This window comes from Terrapene carolina, unplaced genomic scaffold, assembly GCF_002925995.2.
Source record: "Terrapene carolina triunguis isolate 2854851 unplaced genomic scaffold, T_m_triunguis-2.0 Scaffold18, whole genome shotgun sequence".
In the NCBI taxonomy this organism is placed as follows: Eukaryota; Metazoa; Chordata; order Testudines; family Emydidae; genus Terrapene; species Terrapene triunguis.
In genome coordinates, this window is record NW_020664369.1 from 8,977,286 (window position 1) to 8,997,433 (window position 20,148).

General features: G+C 41.5%; 1 protein-coding gene across 1 annotated transcript in view; it reads right to left on the minus strand.

Moving 5' to 3' along the window:
- Window positions 1-16,144: 16,144 nt before the first annotated feature.
- Window positions 16,145-20,148, minus strand: part of LOC112113274 (protein diaphanous homolog 3-like) — a 470,784-nt gene continuing 466,780 nt past the window's right edge. Inside the window, exon 25 of the mRNA XM_026652145.1 lies at window positions 16,145-16,439. Within this exon, the coding sequence (XP_026507930.1) occupies window positions 16,180-16,439 (260 nt within the window). The 3' untranslated portion in view covers window positions 16,145-16,179. The remainder of the gene's footprint in view (window positions 16,440-20,148) is intronic.

Below are 20,148 nucleotides of genomic sequence, written 5' to 3' on the forward strand. Positions count from 1 at the left end.
CTTAACAGCTGGGTCCAATCAAGAAGGAGGATCTGGTTGCAAAATATTCCCTCCTCTCCCCAGGACTGTGGGAAAGAGGATACACTGATCTAATGTCTAGAACACCTGCCCCAGATTTGGGTTTGGACAGAACAAGGAGGGAAGTCCAGAGGCGAGGGGTTTTGTAGGAAAAGGAGTTCAAGTTGTAAGTCATCTTCAGCCCTGCTCCTAGCTCTCTGGTGCTTGTACTGAACTCATTAAGGAGCTCTACCTTAACTTGGGCAGGAGAGGAGGAGTGTGTGTGTCCTCTGCTTATAGAAACACTACTCCTAAGTGCTTCTCTCTTTAGTGAATCATGTGCAATGAGAGTTGTAATTCTAGTTCTGCTGATAGACAACGGAGTCTTCTTCAGTTTAAGGACAGAGGCCTGTTTCTCTGGAATGGAAGTTTTTTTACTTCTTGACCTGATGCCACATGTATGTAGTTTGCCAGCAGGTCTGTGTACATTTGTTGCTACAAATTATTATTTGTAAACTACACACGTAATTTAAATGTACAGATAAATGATAGTGACATGCCCTTCAGAACTTCCATGAGAGAGACTCTTCTTAGCCTACAGGAAATTAAATACTCAAAACTGTATGACAATGTTAAAGATCAGACTTTGCCATAAAACCAGGGAACTAGAAGAGTCAAGGTTTCCACACCACACATACTTCACCGTGTTGTGTCTATAAGTTGCCAAGCCTCTTGGAATATAATGACATGGAACTTTCCTGTTAGGTATGAAGATATAAGGAGGTGAATTAAAAACAAAGTAGCAGATTAAACATTCTGGAATTTTCTTGCTTTTGTGGATTTAGGTTGTCACAGTTCAGGGCACCTGCACCTATATTTGTCCTCAGAGGTCTAGCAGGGCACCCACTCTCAGGCTTCCTGCTCTGCAGCTGTTGCTTCTCTTGGGTGGACTGGAGACTCATGTCTCACTCCCTTCTGACGGGAGTATTTCCAGGCTGTACAGTCCCTGCTTTCGCTGTGTTTTTCCCAGCAAAGACAGTCTGCCTAAACACACCTGTTTGCTTTTGCTTCAGAGGCTGATAGAGTGATTGCTACAGATATGAATTACCACACAGTTCTTTCTAAGCAAGTCTACTTTATTCTTAAGGTAAAAAGCATTACAGAGAAAACATATTAAAAACAACAAAGGAAACTTCATGCATGGTAAGAAGTTTACCAGAGTTCATCCCAACTCTCTCATGGGCTCTGGCAAGAACAGTCTTTCAACACCCCACCCCAGGGGCTTCCTTCTGGTTATAAAATCATCAGATCTTCAGTTCGGAACACTCACCCAGTACTATGAGGCTTCAAAAGGCCAAGCCCTTCCAATCCTCCCCTACAGATTGGGGCCCTCTGTGGACCAGTGGTCTTGTCTATTTGCTGGATTCAGAAGAAGACTCTGAGTTAGATTAATCTCCAGGTTTCTATCCAAAAATATTTTCTTTGTCTGTTGGTGCCTAAACTCACTCAGCGCCTCTGTTTTCAAGATAAGCTTCCCCTCGGTACCTATGTTTCTGCCTTGGGGCAGGCGCACTGCTGCCTCACTCCAGGCATCTGGCTGCCTGTCTCCCACCTAAGCCTCAGAAAATTCACAAAACAGGGGAAGATAGGTGTTCAGTTGTCTAACTTGCGTGCAGAGCCTGATCCAGTGGGTGTGCTTAGAGGCTGCCTGTTGGATCAGATCCCATTCAAAATCTGGTGGCGTTGGGTGGAGAGCCAATGTCCACCTTATAACTATTAGCTCAGTGGCTAGAGCACTCACCTGGGATGGGATTCTTGCTCTCTCTCTCTCCCTCTCTGGCCCAGTGACTGTTCCACTGTGGATAAATACTTAGTCTTGTGGCTAAGAAACATCTTGGTCCAGTTCTTCTGCTCCCAATTACTCCATTACTTATCCAGCGTGGAACAGCTTCAACAGGAGTGATTGAGGGAACCCTACATCAGAATATCCCATAGCTGGGTGGTTCATGCACTCTCCTGAGACATGGAAGCCCCACTTCGAATCCCTTCTGGCGGGGGGGAATTGGATCTCCCACATTCCAGTGAATGCTCTAATCACTGGGCTAAAAATTATAAGGTGGATGGTGGCAGAACCACTTCTTGCTCCTTGGCTTCTTGCTAAAACACTCTAGGGATCTAATACCAGGAGAACGTTCACAGTTGAATGTTGCAAATGGAGATAGGCATCAAGTCCAGGCTGCAGGGGGATGCCTATCTCTGTGAGAGGGGTGGGTCTTAGCACACACCCCTCTTGTCAACATCTCCCATTGCTAGCTTAGGCTGCTCCCTGCCTAATATGCTGGTTTTTGTGAATCCCATTCTGAGGTGCCCAAGGCTCCTCATGCATTTTGTAGGGAACCTGAGGGCCTAACTTATGCTTTGTAAATCCCAATGATTTTCTGGTCATCTAAACACATTTAACTTATTTTGAGCATCAAGCTCACCTTTATTACTAGTGTTATCCCATATACGTTCCCAGATCTAGTATCAGTGCTTAGATGGCACTATGATGAAAGCTATAGAAAAAACTGAGGTCAGGAGAGCAATGTGCCCCTCTTTTAAAGGCTAAAATCTATGGTTGCTGCCATCACAAGTCTCTGCATCTGATATCCTGGTCTCATCTTGTGATACGGGCTGGGATTTGCCTTTGACATTTCCATCCTGGGTGGCTCTGTTGGAGTGTCAAAAGAAGCATGCTCAAGGGCTTGTCTTCATTAGAAAACGAGGTTGTGTCAGAACACATCCTTGAGGAGTTGTGCCCACTAACATAAACTTGATGATTTTGCAGACAGTGGAGACAAATAGAGTTTAACATTGTATCAGCTGGTTGTAGTTAACCCTATGACAGTTAACCCACCGCATGGTACTGCTATCTTCTATTCTATTCTATGTATATTGCACTCATCACTGTTGTATCTGAGCACCTTCCAGTAGTGCATTAAGCAATGTGATAAACATCTGTCACATGTTGTTTGGTCTCTCATCCTCTCCTCAAAGGGAGAAGGGTGTGCAGTGGAATGCTTTGTTGTGGTAGGTTTTTTGGGGGGGGGAGGGGTTGTTTATTTGTTTTTAATATACCTGTTATGTATTTATGTTATATAAGGCAAGGTCAAAGAAATGCACTTTGCACTTGGTGTGGTGAGTACTGTGGTGGTCCTTATTTCATATGGAAGTTCATTCCACAGTCTTGGACTGGCCTCTGAGAAAGTTATATCTTCCACACAGATGAGCTTTACCCTTATTGTAGATTTCAGAGTAGCAGCCGTGTTAGAGAGTTCCACTGTGCCAGTGAAGCAAAGTTGTTGACCATGATCTTCATCCCAGAGCTTTAGGTGATCTTTTAGATACCCTGGCTCCAGGCTATAGAGCACTTTGAAGTTAAGGCCTGAGACTTTGAACTTGATTAGAAATTCTATCAGAAAACACTGTAAAGAGTGTAGGACAGGTTTGATGTGCTCATGGTAACTTATTTTGCTGAGGAGACATGCTGCAGCATTCTGTGCTACTTGGAATTTGCTAAGTGGTGAAGAATTTATGTTCAGGTATATAGCGTTGCTGTAATCTAGCCAAGAAATGATGAAGGCATGAATAATTAAGGCCAGGTCATCATCCATTGGGATAGAATGGAGTCTCCTAGCCAATCGGAGATGAGATAAAGCATTACTTAGATGCTGTTGTGTGAAAGCGTAGCATCAGAGAGGAATCTGGCATGCTCCCTATGTCTGGAGGGATAACTTCTGTTACAGTAGCACTTGAGCGCTACCCAAGGTCTGATTTCAGAATATTTATTGCTGGTTAAACAACAGGCAGAAAGAATCCAGTTTGACTCAGATATGGGGTTATGTTTGCAGAGCTGGCAACTAGAAAATAATCATTGTACTTACAGACTGAGCTGACTGGAATTGGAATCAATGAGACAACAAACATAGAAGCCCTATGATTCCATTTGTACTGTTGCTTTTCAAGTAGAACCAGTCACTCCATTTAGGGGCCATATCCAATGCCATTGAAGTCAATGGGCCTTGGATCAAACTATATGATGTGCTGTAAGGGTCCAATAATAAAGTCATAAAGGCCAGACTTAGAGGGCTAGGTTTTGCAGGTAAAATAAGAGCATTCTGAGATGGGTCATAGTCTCTAAGGTGCCACAAGTACTCCTGTTATTTTTGGAGGAGCATTATAATTGTATTTGAACAAGGCCTCTGTATATTGCCATCATATTACAAACTTATGAAATTTCATCATCGAGCAATGATATAGGTAAACTTTTTCAACCACCTTAAGTCCTCGATGATATTTATAAATAAAAATGCATGTTTAGAACAGACAATCACATACAGGGAAAGTCTCAACTAAACATCCTTAGAGTGTAATTTGCACACAAAGTGGTTGCTATTAAAAAGTCATACTTACCAACAGTTACCATACAATGGTATCTGAATTACTGCAGTTATATCCTACTGTAAATAGAATGAAACAATGCGTCTGTAGGAAATGTTCATTTTTTAATCATGACCTCCTATTAGGTAGCATTGAAAAGTCAAAGTGGGTGAAGGCCTTGGTTAGTTAGAAAGAGCACTACACTTTGTCTTGTCGAGACCAGTCAGAGGTCAGGTTGTCTTGCCAGGAATATGTCCTAAGAGGAATATTTTATTTTACATTGTCAGCACACTAGGGAATGGTTTCACTCAATTCACGTTTGTTTATTTTATTCATTAGGGCCTGATCCTGCAAGGTTCCACTCACCTTCAGCTCTCACTAACTTCTGTAGTAGATGAAAGTGCCAAGTATTTTTAGGAGGTGTAAAGCAATTTAGGACTGGCCTTTAGTCTGGCCATTTGTGTTTACATAATGGATTTGTATTCCAAGTTTAGAAATGGGGCAGGTCAATTCTTTGAGACAATGTGTTGGGATTGTGCTAACCCAGGAGCTCCAGACCTGCCTACTAGATGGTGAATTAAGGACTGAGTTGAAGCGTCAACACTGAATTTCCTTGTTTTTATCCTCTTAAGCCAGATTCAACTTTATTTGAACATAGATTGTATATTTACAAGTAAAGATATCAGTAAGAGAAGGGTGAGCAGTGATCCTGCACAACCTTTCCTAGTAAGGGTTTAATTTGTTCTTGACTGCTGAATTTAATATTAGTATCCTGGTGCTATTGAATTCAAACAGTTTATTAGTTTCTGCAGTTTGTCTTTGTGGAAAGATTTACTGTACCACAGGTCTTCTGAGAAAAATAACAACTTCTGATCCTTCTTCAGGGATTTTTGTAATCAAGGAGTAGAAAATTGTCTTTCAAAGCTGAAGTTAATGAGAGATCATCCTGTTATATATAGGGTAAAACACTCTATTCACTTCAGTAAGGGACAGAGAAAATCTGCAGTCTGCCTGCTGTTCTTCTGTGTCATCCGGAAGTTTCAACAGTGTAATCCCATGTGGATTTGCAGACTGGAACCTGTTACACCTCAAGTGAAAAACATCTGTCACTACTATAGATAATATTGCATCTGATTTTCCATAATGTCAATGGATTCAAAGATAATCAAGATATTATTCATATCTTATTTACAATGGTGTTTCAGGACAGAATGGCTAAATGTGGCAAACTACACAGTAGCAACATCACATTTGTATTTGCCTAAGCATTTCTAATGTATTATTCAGGCCCCTTGGAAATACATTTAGCTTATCAATTCTGCTGTAAAAGGAGACAAACTCTTCCCCATCTTTCATTTTAAGCCACTTTTTAAGATGCTTCAACTTCAGTGGCAGTCCCAGGAGGAATGTTGGTGGGTCAAGTTCTAGGTCAGGGGTCGGCAACCTCTGGCACGCGGCTCATCAGGGTAAGCACCCACTAGCCGCGCTTCGCCGATCCAGGCCAATGGGGGTAGCGGGAAGCAGCGCGGGCCGAAGGATGTGCTGGCCGCGGCTTCCCGCTGCCCCCATTGGACTGCAGTGGCAAACCGCGGCCAGTGGGAGCTGCGATCAGCCGAACCTGTGGACGCGGCAGGTAAACAAACTGGCCCGGCCCGCCAGGGTGCTTACCCTGGCGAGCTGCGTGCCAGAGGTTGCCGACCCCTGGTCTAGGCAAATGCAGTTTGCCTGGGTTCTCAATGGCCACCATGCTGCCTATCCAACTTGTAGGCTCTTTTTACTTTAGAGCTAGTGCACTTTTCCCCATTTGTGTTATTGCTCCCATTATTTTTTTTTATCTTAATGCAATGGGCACTCTGCAAGGCAGGTGCCATCTTGGCTGAATCATTTTATCTGTTTCCAGGTGTAACATATCTGGAAGGCCTCCCTGTCTCAGTCACTTTTGGTACCAAGACCCTAGAATGTAGGATTCTCTAGCCTGGCAGTATAGAAATATAATCACTGTGTTGGTGCACCTCAGACTCCTTGTTCCTGATCCTGCACCCATCAAAGAACTTTATTTAGTGGGAGCAAGACATTTTTGAATCAAAGGAACAGTGGTCTGAGTGGATCTGAACCTTTAAGACAAAGCGTCCTTAGGTTTTATGGTGCCTTATATATATCTCTTTTGTCCTCCTCCCCTCCCCTTTTCAACAGGATTGCCAGTATAAGGCTATTCTGATATATATCTTTCAATACATAAGACACCTGTGGCCATACTAAGCCTGGATCACCTATCATCATTTCCTTTATGACCTTTAAAGATGTGAGATGAGACTATTTTCCCCCCCAGTTGCTTCATTCTGCTCTAGATGCAATTTCAAGTCCCAGAAGTGAAATCAACCTGCACATTAATCAACTCTGCTTCCTAGCCTCCTCACTTCTCTGTCTTCTTGTAGCTCTTGGCTGTCTAATATAATGCAGATTTAAAAACAGGGGCCTGTTACTCTTTCAGAATACATTCTGTTGTGATATCAACAATGGAATAAGCTTGTTTAGATGAAAATGACCATTTCTATTTTGCTGAAGCTAAATAGCTTATCTACCTTTAAGAGGATTGAATTCAGGTTTTATGCTTCTATGGTACATAGAACTGATATAGCATATAAGTAACCCGATCAATCTATCTGTGTGCTATTATCAGAAAATTGATTGTCCCTTAGTAACTCTTTGGTGTACAAAAAATAGGCTACATGGATCACAAAAATCAGAAGCTGCATTACCAAAAGAAATATGTATACAAAGAGGAATAAAATGTACTAAAAGAACATAACATCTATCTCTATGATTGAAGGGGAAAATATTCCATACCAAACAGCTCTTGAGACTGTGCAATTGCAACTGGTGTTGTATTGTACTGGAATTCTGTCCGAGTATTATTTAAAAATAAAATATAGAGAGACAGTTTTAATCTTGAATACTGTGGTTAGTCTAAAATAAACACCGGAAAGTATAAGGTAGAAAGTGTTTTGAGTAGTGGGGAGATGCGCTTGCTTTGCATGCCAAGATAATTTAATGCAGATTGACTAATCTTTGTCATAATTAATTTAATAACAGATGTTCACCATAGAATTTCTTAAACATAGGGGTCTTAGCATAAGTAATTACTTAGAATTGATAAAAATTTGAAAGTCTAATTAAATTTTTTTCTTTCATAAACTTGAAACAATTTATAAGACCTTGAATTGTCAGTTATTTTTCTGCTGTAGCTAGGTTCTATAAAATTCACATGCACCGTATTAAAAAAAAAGTGGTTTAATACAAGTGTTTTTTCTTCTAGAGAAAGACGTGTAGGTGCATAATTGAACAATTTCTGGTCGCCCTGGCTGCTTATAATTTTTTAGTTGCCTTAGTTCAGTGTTTGACTCTTGCTTGTGGCCTTTTAGTTTATAGTCAACAGTCATTTTGCAGCATAAAAAACGGAGGTTGACAGAATTAAAACTAGGGCCTATGTATTAGAAATGGACCAGGAAGTAGCTTTAGCAGTGAAATTTGAAAGAGAAGGAGAGGACGGGAATGCCTCAGATCAGTCAATATTGATTCTTTCAGCTGAGAAAGGCGTGGTATTGACTGGGATCAGAGTGAGACATGTGCATTCTCCTTCAACACCATATTAAGTAAGACTTTTTATGGGTAAAACGATGACAATTGTGAGTAGGTTGTTAGAATAGCGCTAACTGGGATTTAGATACCTAACTGCCACTTTAGACTTCTGCTACACCCACCTTCTCTGGCATTTTTGACTGGCTAGGTTAGGTGGCTCTCTAATCAGGGTCCTGGTTTTTGTGAATGGAGCCTAATTTGGGGCTGTGGCTTCTGCTAGGCAGCAGGGCACCAAAATGTTAGGTGTTGCACAGCTGAGGCTAAAGCCATCTCTACACTACAGAGTTAAGTTGACTTAAGTTAGGGTGACAATCATAAACCGCTGTAATTACATCGCTTGTGCATGTTCACACAACACTCCTTGTGTTGGCAGAGTGTGTCCACAGTTGATGCTCTAGCACCAACAGGGAGAGCAGTGCACTGTGGGTAGCTATCACACTGTCAAATTGCCACCTTCTGCCACTAGGAGTTCTGAGAATGAATCGCAATGCATCATGGGGGCAGGCTCACTGCCCCATGATGCAGTTTTTTCCATCCCATCATTCCATGGACTTCTGACTATATTTCACACCGTTTTTCAACTGCTCCTATAAACTTTGCGCCCACCATATCTGCCTGAAAGCATGGCTCCTGCACTGCTCACCAGTCTTGTGATGAGTGTTATGAACATAACGTGCTGAACCTGCAGTATCTCATGAGCTGCAAATCTAAACAGGAATTCATGCTGCCCGCCCTGCTGTGTGCCAAGGAAAGAAACAATTCAAGACTGATTTTGGCATTCACAAAGCAGCTGCACATGGTGGACCGTCACTACTGGGCTTGGGAAACAAGCACTGAGTGAGTGGGATCAGATTCTGATGCAGGTATGGGATGATGAGCAGTGGTGCAGAACTTTTGGATGTGCAAAGCCACCTTCCTGGAACTCTGGGCGAAGCTTGCCCCCTCCTCTGCGGTACAAAGACACCAAAATGAGAGATGCTCTCATGGTGGAAAAGCGTGTGGCAATCGCTGTCTGGAAGCTGGCAACTCCAGACTACTACCAGTCAGTCACGAATCAGTTTGGAACTGGGATGTCCACTGTGGGGGTTGTGGTGATATAAGTGTGCAGGGCCATTAATCGCCTCCTGCTATGAAGGACTGTGACTCTGGGCAGTGTGTGGGAAATAGAGGATGGCTTTGTGGCAATGGGATTCCTTAACTGTGGCAGGGCATTAGATGGCACACATATCCCAATTTTGTCCCCAGACAATCTTGCAATGGAGTACATCAACAGAAAGGGGTACTTCTCTATGGTATTGCAGCCATTGGTGGGGCACCATAGTCGTTTCACTGATGTCAACGTGGAGTGGTCATGGAAGGTGCATGACACATGCATCTTCAGGAACACCGGCCTATATAGAAAGCTGCATGTAGGGACTTTCTTTGCAGACCGGAAGATTCCAATAGGGGATGTGGAAATGCCCATAATGATCCTGGGAGACCCAGCCTGCCCCTTACTCAAGTGGCTCATGAAGCCTTACTCCAGAAACCTTGACAGCAGCAAGGAGCACTTCAACAACAGGTTCATCAGGTGCAGAATGACCATTGAATGTGCATTTGGCAGATTAAAGGGTCGCTGGCACTTCCTTTTTGGCAAGTTAAACCTCAGTGAGGAAAATATTCCCATGGTCATAGCAGCCTGCTGTGTTCTGCATAGCATTTGTGAAGCCAAGGGGGAAAGTTTCCCTAGGAATGGGGGTGAGGTGAGGTGGATTGCCTGATGGCTGATTTTGAGCAGCCAGCCACCAGAGCTATTAGAGGAGTTCAATGGGGAGCTATTAGAATGGGGGGGGGGCTTTGAAGCAGCATTTTGAGCCCCAGTAATGTGTCTTTCTGTAATGCACTGCTGCCTTGAATGACCCTGGTAACGATTGCTACCCGAGTGTTAATTATAGTCCGCAAATGTGCCGATTGGCACTGTATATGAATTTCTGCGGTAACCACTGTATGTAGGATACATAAAAAGAATCGTATTTCTAACACTAACATTTTATTTAACAGCAATACACAGATTTCCATTTCTTACATGGGACATGACACTGAGCAGCACTCTCTCAAATGAGGCTCTCACAGCTGTGTCTAAGCCCAGCTGTCATTATGGGGCATGTCTGTCAGGGTGTAGAGCAAGGGGTACTGTGATAGGCTGGGAATATGCAAAGAATGTATGTGGGGAGCTCGGGGAGGGCATGGAACGCAGTTCTGTATGGGCTGCAGGAGGAGTTGTGCATGGATATGTTCTAGCTGCAGCACAATCAGGGACCTGAGCTTTATTATCCCTCCTGCCCCTGTCTCCTCTCTTGGCTATCCATTTTTAGTTTGTTGTCTCCACGCACTGTGCTCGCTAGCTGCATGATGAGACGATTGCAGCACTTCTCAAAACACGTCCTCCTTGTTTGCCTCTTTATCTGATGGAGGCGCTTCACCAGTGTGTAGGAGCTGGCCCTCAAGGGCACATCTGCAGGAGCAAAAGAAACAATACACAGAGTCAGTATTGTGAATGCACTCACAGTGTTGAATCATAAAAGTTACATATCCCTCTTTCTCACTTTACCCTTGGCAAGCATGCAGCATGGTGAGAGCACTAAACATGGTGAGTTCAGCTCAGGGGAGGAAGGTGTAAGATGGGAGAAAGGGTCTGGGTGGTTCCAGAAAGGGATTAGTACAAGCGCCTAGTGACATATTTTGAATGCTGGCACTGTTTTCCACAGGCGGGGGTGATTGAAGGTGATATCTCACTACTGAGGGTAACTGAGAATGCAAGGGTGCATCTCCTGTGTCCGTGTGGTTTCAGACTGGGTCTGTATGCTGCTTGCCTGTGTGCTACTTTGGTTCCTGCAGACATAACTGCTGATCGGCATGGCAAAGTTTTCTACAACAGGGGAAGAAACAAAGCAGCTCTGCCATGGAACTTTCAGCAGTGGATTGCAAAGTGACTTCAGGAAATTTTCCTTTATGGAGGATTCCTGGGAAATCCCAGTGTGCATTAACAAACTTTTCTGCAGGGTCTCCACTGCATAGCTGCACAGGGAATTAAGACGCAGATGCAAACAGTACCTAGTGTTGTTAATTTCTCTCCCATGTGCACCATGTAATAAAATAAAGGACACCTCTACCTCATATAACAGGGGTCGGCAACCTTTCAGAAGTGGTGTGCCGAGTCTTCATTTATTCACTCTAATTTAAGGTTTCGCGTGCCAGTAATACATTTTAACGTTTTTAGAAGGTCTCTTTCTATAAGTCTATAATACATAACTAAACTATTGTTGTATGTAAAGTAAATAAGGTTTTTAAAATGTTTAAGAAGCTTCATTTAAAATTAAATTAAAATGCAGAGCCTCCCGGACCGGTGGCCAGGACCCGGGCAGTGTGAGTGCCACTGAAAATCAGCTTGCGTGCTGCCTTCGGCACATGTGCCATAGGTTGCCTACCCCTGTTATATAACTATGCAATATCAAAGCAAAATGAGTACTTACTGGAGCTTCCCTTTCCTGCTTCAGGCACACCAGATCTGGGACTGGCTAGTCCACTCTGAAGTCCCAAAGTGGTCCTGGCGTAGCACCAGACGACCCTGGTGCCTGTCCCAAGACCTCCTTGTCCACCACTTTGTCCTCAGGGTTGACTATGCTGGCCGCTGCCTCCACTCCCCCTGAAATATCCATGGGGTTTTTGGTGGTGAACATGGGGTTGCCACTGAGGCTGGCATACAGCTCCTTGTAAAAGTGGAATGTTTTTGGCACCACACCAGAGCGACGGTTGGCCTCCCTTGCCTTCTGGTATGCCTGCCTCAGCTCCTTGATCTTAGCAGGCACTGCTGCATTTCCCTTTCATGCCCCTTCTCCTCCATGCCATGAGCAATCTGCTCGTAGGTGTCAAAATTCCTAGGGCTGGCTCAGAGCTACAACAGAGCTGTACAGCCTCCTCTCCCCACAGACCCAACAACTCCAGGGTAAACTAGTTGGGCATGTTTGCTGCAGAAAGCCAGCATGGTCAGCTGGGAAGATGCTATGTGAACTTTCCATGCCAAGCACACAGGAAGTGGAATTTCAAAAATTCCCAGGGCTTTAAAGGGGGAGTACACTGCCTGTGTACCTGGCTGCAGATCAGTGGAGTTGAAACTGCTGACCAGAGCGGTCATGATAGGCATTGTGGGACACCTCCTGGAGGCCACTTAGGGTGACATAAGCAAACACAGTGTCTACTGACACTGCATTGTTCTAACTTCATCGCAAAAAGCTGTGTACCACTCGGCGAGGTGGTTTTATTATGTCAGTGTAACAGGAGCGTTAAATTGGCGGGAGGAGCACTGCAGTGTGCATGTGTCCACTCTTGTTGATGAAACCTAAGTTTTGTTGAGAAAACTGTGTAGCGTAGACAAGGTTTTAGTCCCCTTCATGGAACTAATCCATAGAGAATATACCACTAGAGGTATGCTGGGATGGTGATATGAACAGTTAATGCCTTCATGCCTTTCTCTGGTCTCAAGTGGAATTACAACAGTGATGAATTTAGCCCACTGACACAACAATACAAGGTGGAAATGAACCACTTCTAACACTGTATAGTATATGTTAAGACAATGTAGTAATCATGTTTGCTCACCTGAGTCAGATGAAAAGGCATAATAGAAAAATGTGAGGAACTGGATAGGTGGAGGTGGTAGAAGCCCCACTTTAAAATTGTATTGCAAAACAGAGTCCTTAACTCATGCTAATCAATAGCACACAAACTGTACCAAAGTAGAGATCTGTTGAATGGCTCTCTAACAATCATCAATCTTTCAATTTTCCTGCTCTTTTTGGAGTCACGTAGATGCAAGTAATTTACAGCTCCAAGAGGCTCCTCTATATTGGCTTGGTTTGCAAGAAGTGAACTGTAAAAATCACCATGTTTTTTGTATTTGGAAAACTCCAATTACACCAAACCCCACTGGTATGTTATAATCTGTTGGCTTGAGCAACAGCCTGTGCACCAAAAACTATTATTGACAGTGAATCTAAGATCACTACTATAATACAACCAGTCGTGCCAGAGAGCGCCATGATTTTTTAAAAATACACCCTCCCCCCCCAAAAAAAAGACAGAAAGAAACTAACCCATTGTTGCTGTAGTATTGGTTGTTGAGGCCTAATATTTCTAATGCATAATATGAAGCCACAGAAAGTCAATGGAGGTTTCTGTTTTTCAGTCATATTTACATTTTATCTGAGTAAAACTTGTCATTCTGAAAAATCACATTGTATGCCAAACTAAATGTTACCATAGCAATAGTTATAAACGGATACTCTAGAGCCTAAACATTTGCTTAACTATAAAGTAAATAGGTATTTGTTTAATTAGAGGGATGGAACACAGAACAAAATGTACTGCCATCTAGAATTATTTGGTTCATCTGGTTTAACTAGACAATTCTAATTTAACTGAACTATGATGGTACAAAACAAAGAGCCATTGAGAAAATAAATGCTAACTACTTACTTATAGCTCATATAACCAAAGCTGAAAAGTTGCTAGCCATAAGGGTGAAGGATAAACAAAAAAGTTTTTGTTTGTTTGAAAGTTGGAAACTACTGTACAGCTACCAGTTCTCTGATCATTAAAAATTCAGCTATAGTTTACTAAGCCATATTATCTTGCCAAAATTTTAAACTTTACATAAAATAAAGACTGATAAGAGCTAAAAGGAATAATTTGGTCTCCATCCTAGATGCGTGCGGTGTCCATCTGGAACATATGCTGTCAAGTGTACTGAATTGTGTCAGTTTTCTGATGTGGGCTATTACCCACTAATTCAAATGAACAAACTGATTTTGCTCAGGCACATGAATTTATATTTGAATCTCCATGCAAAAGGTCATTGCTGTAATATTTCAGCTGCAGTTCTCCACTACTACTATTCTCTACACCCAACCTTTATTATTATGGTTAGGGTTGGGTTTTTTTGGTCCTATTTTTAGCAGCATAAGCCATCTAAAGATTAGTGAGACTTTTTTTCCCTCCCTCACCACAAGTATTCATGAAAGCGTCTTGGTAACCCGTCTACTTCAGTCTGTCAAAAGTAGAAAATACATTTTTTATTCTTTTATAGTAAATATCATACATGAAGCTCAGTGGTTTGAGCATTGTCCTGCTAAACCCAGGGTTGTGAATTCAATCCTTGAGGGGGCCACTTAGGAATCTGGGGCAAAAATCAGTATTTGGTCCTGCTAGTGAAGGCAGGGGGCTGGACTCGATGACCTTTCAGGGTTCCTTCCAGTTCTATGAGATAGGTATATCTCCATATATTATATTAATGTCTGTCCTGGTGAGTCTTAAATTCATCCCTTACCCAAAGATCCAGTCTTAGGATAAGTGGAGGTGATGGGTATCAAATCCTTATAACTGGGGAGGAGCAGGGGGCTTTGTAACCCTAATATTCAGGTGTGGGTGGATATGAAATTCATCTCAACATGAATTTGGTATTCCAGTCCATTCTTTGGACTAGTAGCTGCTGTCCATCCACTATGCATTAAACACTGATCCCATGGCTCTTCTACACTAACTGGAGCCAGCAAAAAGTGCTTCCTCAATGTGGTTACTCCTTCCATGGTTCTTATGTGGCACTGAAGCGCTGGCAAACTGAAGTCCTAAGTCTGGTAGGATTTCTCTGTATCTGATCTCTCCTTATGCTTTACATTCATTTTTACTAAAGTGCAGCGCATAACTAGAGGGTATAATGATAGTTTCAGCAGCCCCTGAAACATAAGACTAATTCCTGTGATGAATGAAAAAGATTCCATGGCCAAACATTCCAAGCGTTCATAAACAGGCCAGTTTCAGAGTTCTAATTAATTAACTTTATTTTTTGCAGGAAATAAGAAGGCAACTTAAACAAGGAAATAAAAAGCACCAGAGCTTTGAAACATTGGTTTCATTTAACTGACTCATTTATAAAGAAAAATAGAGTATTTGGACGAGAGATATTGGTCATTGAATACATTCTGATTAGTAGGAACTTGAAATAAAGGACCAAATGTCCTAATAGTAGCTTCCAAGTTGATAGTATAGGTAGCAAGTTTTTTTTCATGGTGATGTGCAATTAATAAATGTTAGTGAACATATAACAGTGTACAATGACTTGTGTCAAAATGGAGATGCAATTATCTGTGAGATTCCTCCTGTGCCAGCAAATGAGATTGTACATGCTATTGCTAAATGAGTTTGTTGAAAACCAATTGTAGAAGTCTCTGCCATTAGGTGTTCTTTATATTATTATTGCAATATTATGTTTACTCAAGCAAAAATAGTGAAAAATTACTTTGGTAGCTACTTATAAAATAAGAAGCTTTTATCCTATGTGCACAATTGCAACATTGTATTCATAGAACTTTTGTACATTGGTTTTATACAATCATCCAAACAAGTTTAACAGCAATGAAATATCAGTCATACATAAAATACATTTCTTGCATAGTTGTAAGCTTCTGTTCATGTTACCATTTAGTTAATGCATAAACTATTCAGCATTCTTTGGTGTTCTTATTTAGATTAAAGTGAATTAAAACATGGCTATGAGAAATTTACATAGTATACATTTTCCTCCGTAAGCGTTTAATATGATACAATAATGAACTTCCTTAGGTGCTAAAAATTACATTGCAGGTGATACATAGAAATAAAATAGAAAAACATACAGGTTGGTTCTGCAGCTATTTATTAGTCCTAGATGATGATCAAACATAATGGTTTAAAACTATTTAAAATGTATTGTGTGTTGTGGAGAAAAGTTCTCATAACATTGTGTTCAGAAGTCTGGACACTAAAATAATTGTTTCTTGGGGTAATTCAGCATCTGTTGCTCCAGATACATTAGAACAGACTGTCAGTAGATAGAAATGCGTACAAGCCTGCTTATAGTTATGCATAAACCATGGGCTCAAATTCATAGGCAAAGCATTACACATTTGTATTTTAGATATAAAGTATGTGAAGTTTGGAATACAGAAGTGTGTAAATGTCAGTCATGCAAAATTAATGTGTATTTTTAAAACGTAGCAGCTTATTATAGCTTGTATTTAGTGATTGCTTAATCAGTTTTATAGGATTAATTTACAATGCTCGTAATCTTGCCAGCAAAGCCTCTACTTCAGGAACAACATCTCCTTTGGAAGCAGAGCCAACAAGCTCCATTTCCTTTTCTCTGTTGCTTTCTCCATTGTAGGCCTCCTTTCTTCCAACAGCCTTGCTCCTTGCTATAGAGGAATTAGCTTCCATGTCATAATTAAACTCCTTGGTGATTGGAGTCCTTGTGAAGTTGAAATTGATATTGTAGTTTGAATGCGACTTTTCTAGGTGTGCTTTCTGGTTCTCTGTAGAAGAGAAGAAAATAAAAGTTTCATCTCATTCACAACAGAACCCTACAGACAACTATATACAGGAAACCCATGGATCACCACTCTTACCTCCACAGATAGAGCAAATACCTCAGACACACCAAGAAATCATATCTACAGTGAGGCACCCAGTTACTATAGAAAATGCTCTGAGGAGAAAGTCCAGGATACATGGCTTAACATACCTAAAACTGCCTTCACTAAACAAGGACACTCCATCAGCGAAGCAGATTCACCAGCAGAACTGGCTTTGATACAGAAAACCCCCACACACCTTGTTATCACTAAGCACCCCACATTGGAACCCATATAGGTATCATCATACAATTACAACCCATACTTGATGGAGACCACATCCTGAAAGAAATCTTTCCTGAACCCCCTCTTCTGGCATTCAAACAACCCTCCCAACTTTGCCAAACTCATCATCAGAAGCTAGCTCCTCACAGACCAGGACCCATCAACTCAAAGCAGCACCAGACCCTGCCATAAACCTAAGATGCAAAACCTGCAGCCATACATCCACTGCTACAATGATCAATAACCTCCACAGCACCCCTTTCAAGATGAATGGGTCCTACTCATGCCTGTCACAACATGTGGTGTACCTCATCCAGTGCATCAAATACCCCAACAACAAGTGTGTGGGGGAAATCAGACTATCACTATGCTCTCCAATTAACTCATATATAAAAATGATGAAAGACAAAAACACCCTATCACTTGTGGGGGAACACTCTTCACAAAATAATCATTCCACATCTGATCTCAGTCCTCGTCCTCAAAGGAAACCTAAAAACCTTCAAAAGGTGAGCCTCAGAGCTTAAATTCATAACTCTTCTAGACATTAGAAATCATTGACTCAATAGAGAGACTAGGTTTATGTCTCATTACAACAATCTGTAACCCACTAACTCTCCTTGGACCTATGACTGCTGAGGTGTTAATTGCTCACTTCATTTTGATGGTTTCCTGCAACTTATCTCTTTATGTTTAACAATCTGTTCCACCTTGTACTTATCTGTGACGCTCTGATTACCTTTCCGAGACCTGAAGAAGAGATCAGTGGAAATCAAAAGCTTGTCTTTTTTACCAGCCGAAGTTGGTCCAATAAAAGATATTACATCACCCACCTTGTGTCTTTTTTTTAATATATAATTTAGAATTTGTCAGACAGATTTTTAAAACTTTAAATAAATCAAAATTGTATTGTAATTTAATCATCCAAGATAATCTACTTTCTTTCCTTTCTGGTCTCTTTCTGGCTATGTACAACTAAGTGACAGCGAGCTTGACTTATCTCACCAGCTGTAAGAGTGAGTTGCACTGGCTGATGAATAAATGGCTCTGCCTGATTGACTTTCCCAAAGAGGAATAGACAAATTTCCCTTTTTTTTTTTAAATCAAGTGACACTTCCATCTACCAGCCTTTTGAGTGATCCCTCTCATAGGTCTTATACTTTTTAAAAACAGGCGTACTCAATATTCATGTAACCTTGAACGAGGCTTGAAAATGGCTTCAACAAACTTGACATGACATTTAAAGTTTTTTGGTTATTCGCTGAAAGATGTTCCATCATCCCAATAGTAATGACTTTGGAGCACAGGCAGTCACTCATGACAGTGTGTTTTATGTGAGTGCTGAAAATTCCTACCGAAAACAGCTTGTACATTCCAAGGCGGCTGCTGAAGATATTTACTGCACTGTCATTCCCTGACCAGGGGCTCACAGTGATGGATGAGTATTTTACACACTATCTTGGACAATCTCAACGAATTTTATTAGTATGATCACCTTTTGGCTGTTGGAAGAAAATAAATACCCTCCTTTCTCCTTCTATATCAGATGGACAATTGTTACTTAAAATCTAATAGAGCTGCAGTTTTCACTTAGCTGAACAGTTAAGCTCTATTTTATATATATATTGTATGTTGGAAATAATACAATAATCCACATGACTATAGTGGCACACATTGAGTGTCTCTGTAACACATAAGGCCAAAAGAAAAGAGCTTTTAGGAAGTGAGACCATGCATACACACACAGTATATACAATTTAAAATAATTGTAGTATTTACATGTTTATATATATTTCTCCATTTAATATTTTGTACATAATAATTGTATTAGAATGAACCTAGACACATCTCTGGGGGCTTTAAGATCCTGTAGGACTACATTGTCTATATTGATATACAGAGTGCCCCTAACCTTTGCTGCTGTCCATATTCTGTTGGTCAAAAAGATGATGGGGGGGGGGGGGGAAGAAGGGGGAAGAGAAGGAATGCATAATTTTCTGAAACTCCATCTTTTTTTTCTTTCTTTTTCTTTTAAGATACTTTAGGGCTTGATATATGCTGGCCTGCGAACACTAAAGAATGAAGTTGGGATTTTCAAAAGAGCCTACATTTGTTAGGCACTCCTTCGAAAACTGCAGCCTGAGGTCCAATTTTCTCAGCTAAAGGTACTGAAAGAACTGTTGTGACATAAATTGTGATCTGTGCTTCAAACTGACCTGGAGGGGCCACCTACTACAGATAAATAAGCTTAGTAAACATGTGAACTCTGACCTTGGTCTCTTATAATGCTGCAAACAAAGGAGCTTTAAAACAATGAGACCCTGTTTCAGTGAAAGATTTAAGCATAACTAAGTCCCATTGACTTCACCGGAGAATGAGCTGTCTGTAATGATCAGTTCCAAACAACAATGGTAGAGCTGAAAATGCCTGTCTCTCCCAGATTGAAAGGCTTCTGATGCGTCATAGGTACTCTTCAATAAGAGAGTGAACCAACTCTAGGAAGTTCAAAGATGGCTTCAGAAGGTATGTCCTGGGTTAGGGAGCTAAATGGAAGATATGCTGAAATTTCCAAAGCTGGAGAATGGTATATTTGAAAGACCTATGTCTGTCATCCTTTAATACAATGGTCCAGATCCACAGAGGGACTTAGGTATCTAAAACTCAGATTTAGGTGCCACCGTGGTTCACAAAACCCCCACTAAGCTGCCACCTAACCGCAGGTGCCTAAACTCATTAATTTTTGCTGTAAAAGTCCCCTAGGGGCCTACGTTTCTGCCTCTGGCATGCATACTGCTGCCTCACGTGCACTGCATCCTCCTCTCCCCCTCCTACCCTGCCATTTTGCATCAAGTGAGCGTGCACCACTGCCATTCTTGTCAGAAATGGCTTTGATGCCTAACTTCAGATGTCTGTGGATCTCAAGCAGGGATAGGCACCTCCCCCTTGCTTGGACTTAGTTGCCTAACTCCCTAAGAGGAACCGGGTTTAGGACAGCCCTGTCTTGTTAGAATCTGCTATTGGCCAGGTTAGGTGACTCCCTGCCTAGTATGCTGGCTTTTGTGGATCCCACTCTCAGTTGCCTCTCTCTCTCCCTGTGCATTGTATAGGGAGCTTAGATACTTAATCAAGGGTTTGTGGATTACATTGGATGGCGAGATGCCTAAAAGTTAGGTGTTGCAACACTGAATGTTGGATCCCCGAAGTCCCTCTATGTACCTGGGCCTAAGATCGTATAACTAATCTACATTTTTTTGGACATTAGGTTTGAAATGTTGAAAGCTAACTATGGGTTTTAACTCCATGAATTACATTAATTTCAATGAAACGTGTGGCTAAATCTACTAGTTATCTTTTATCATTTGAGAATTGAAGTTAATCTGATATG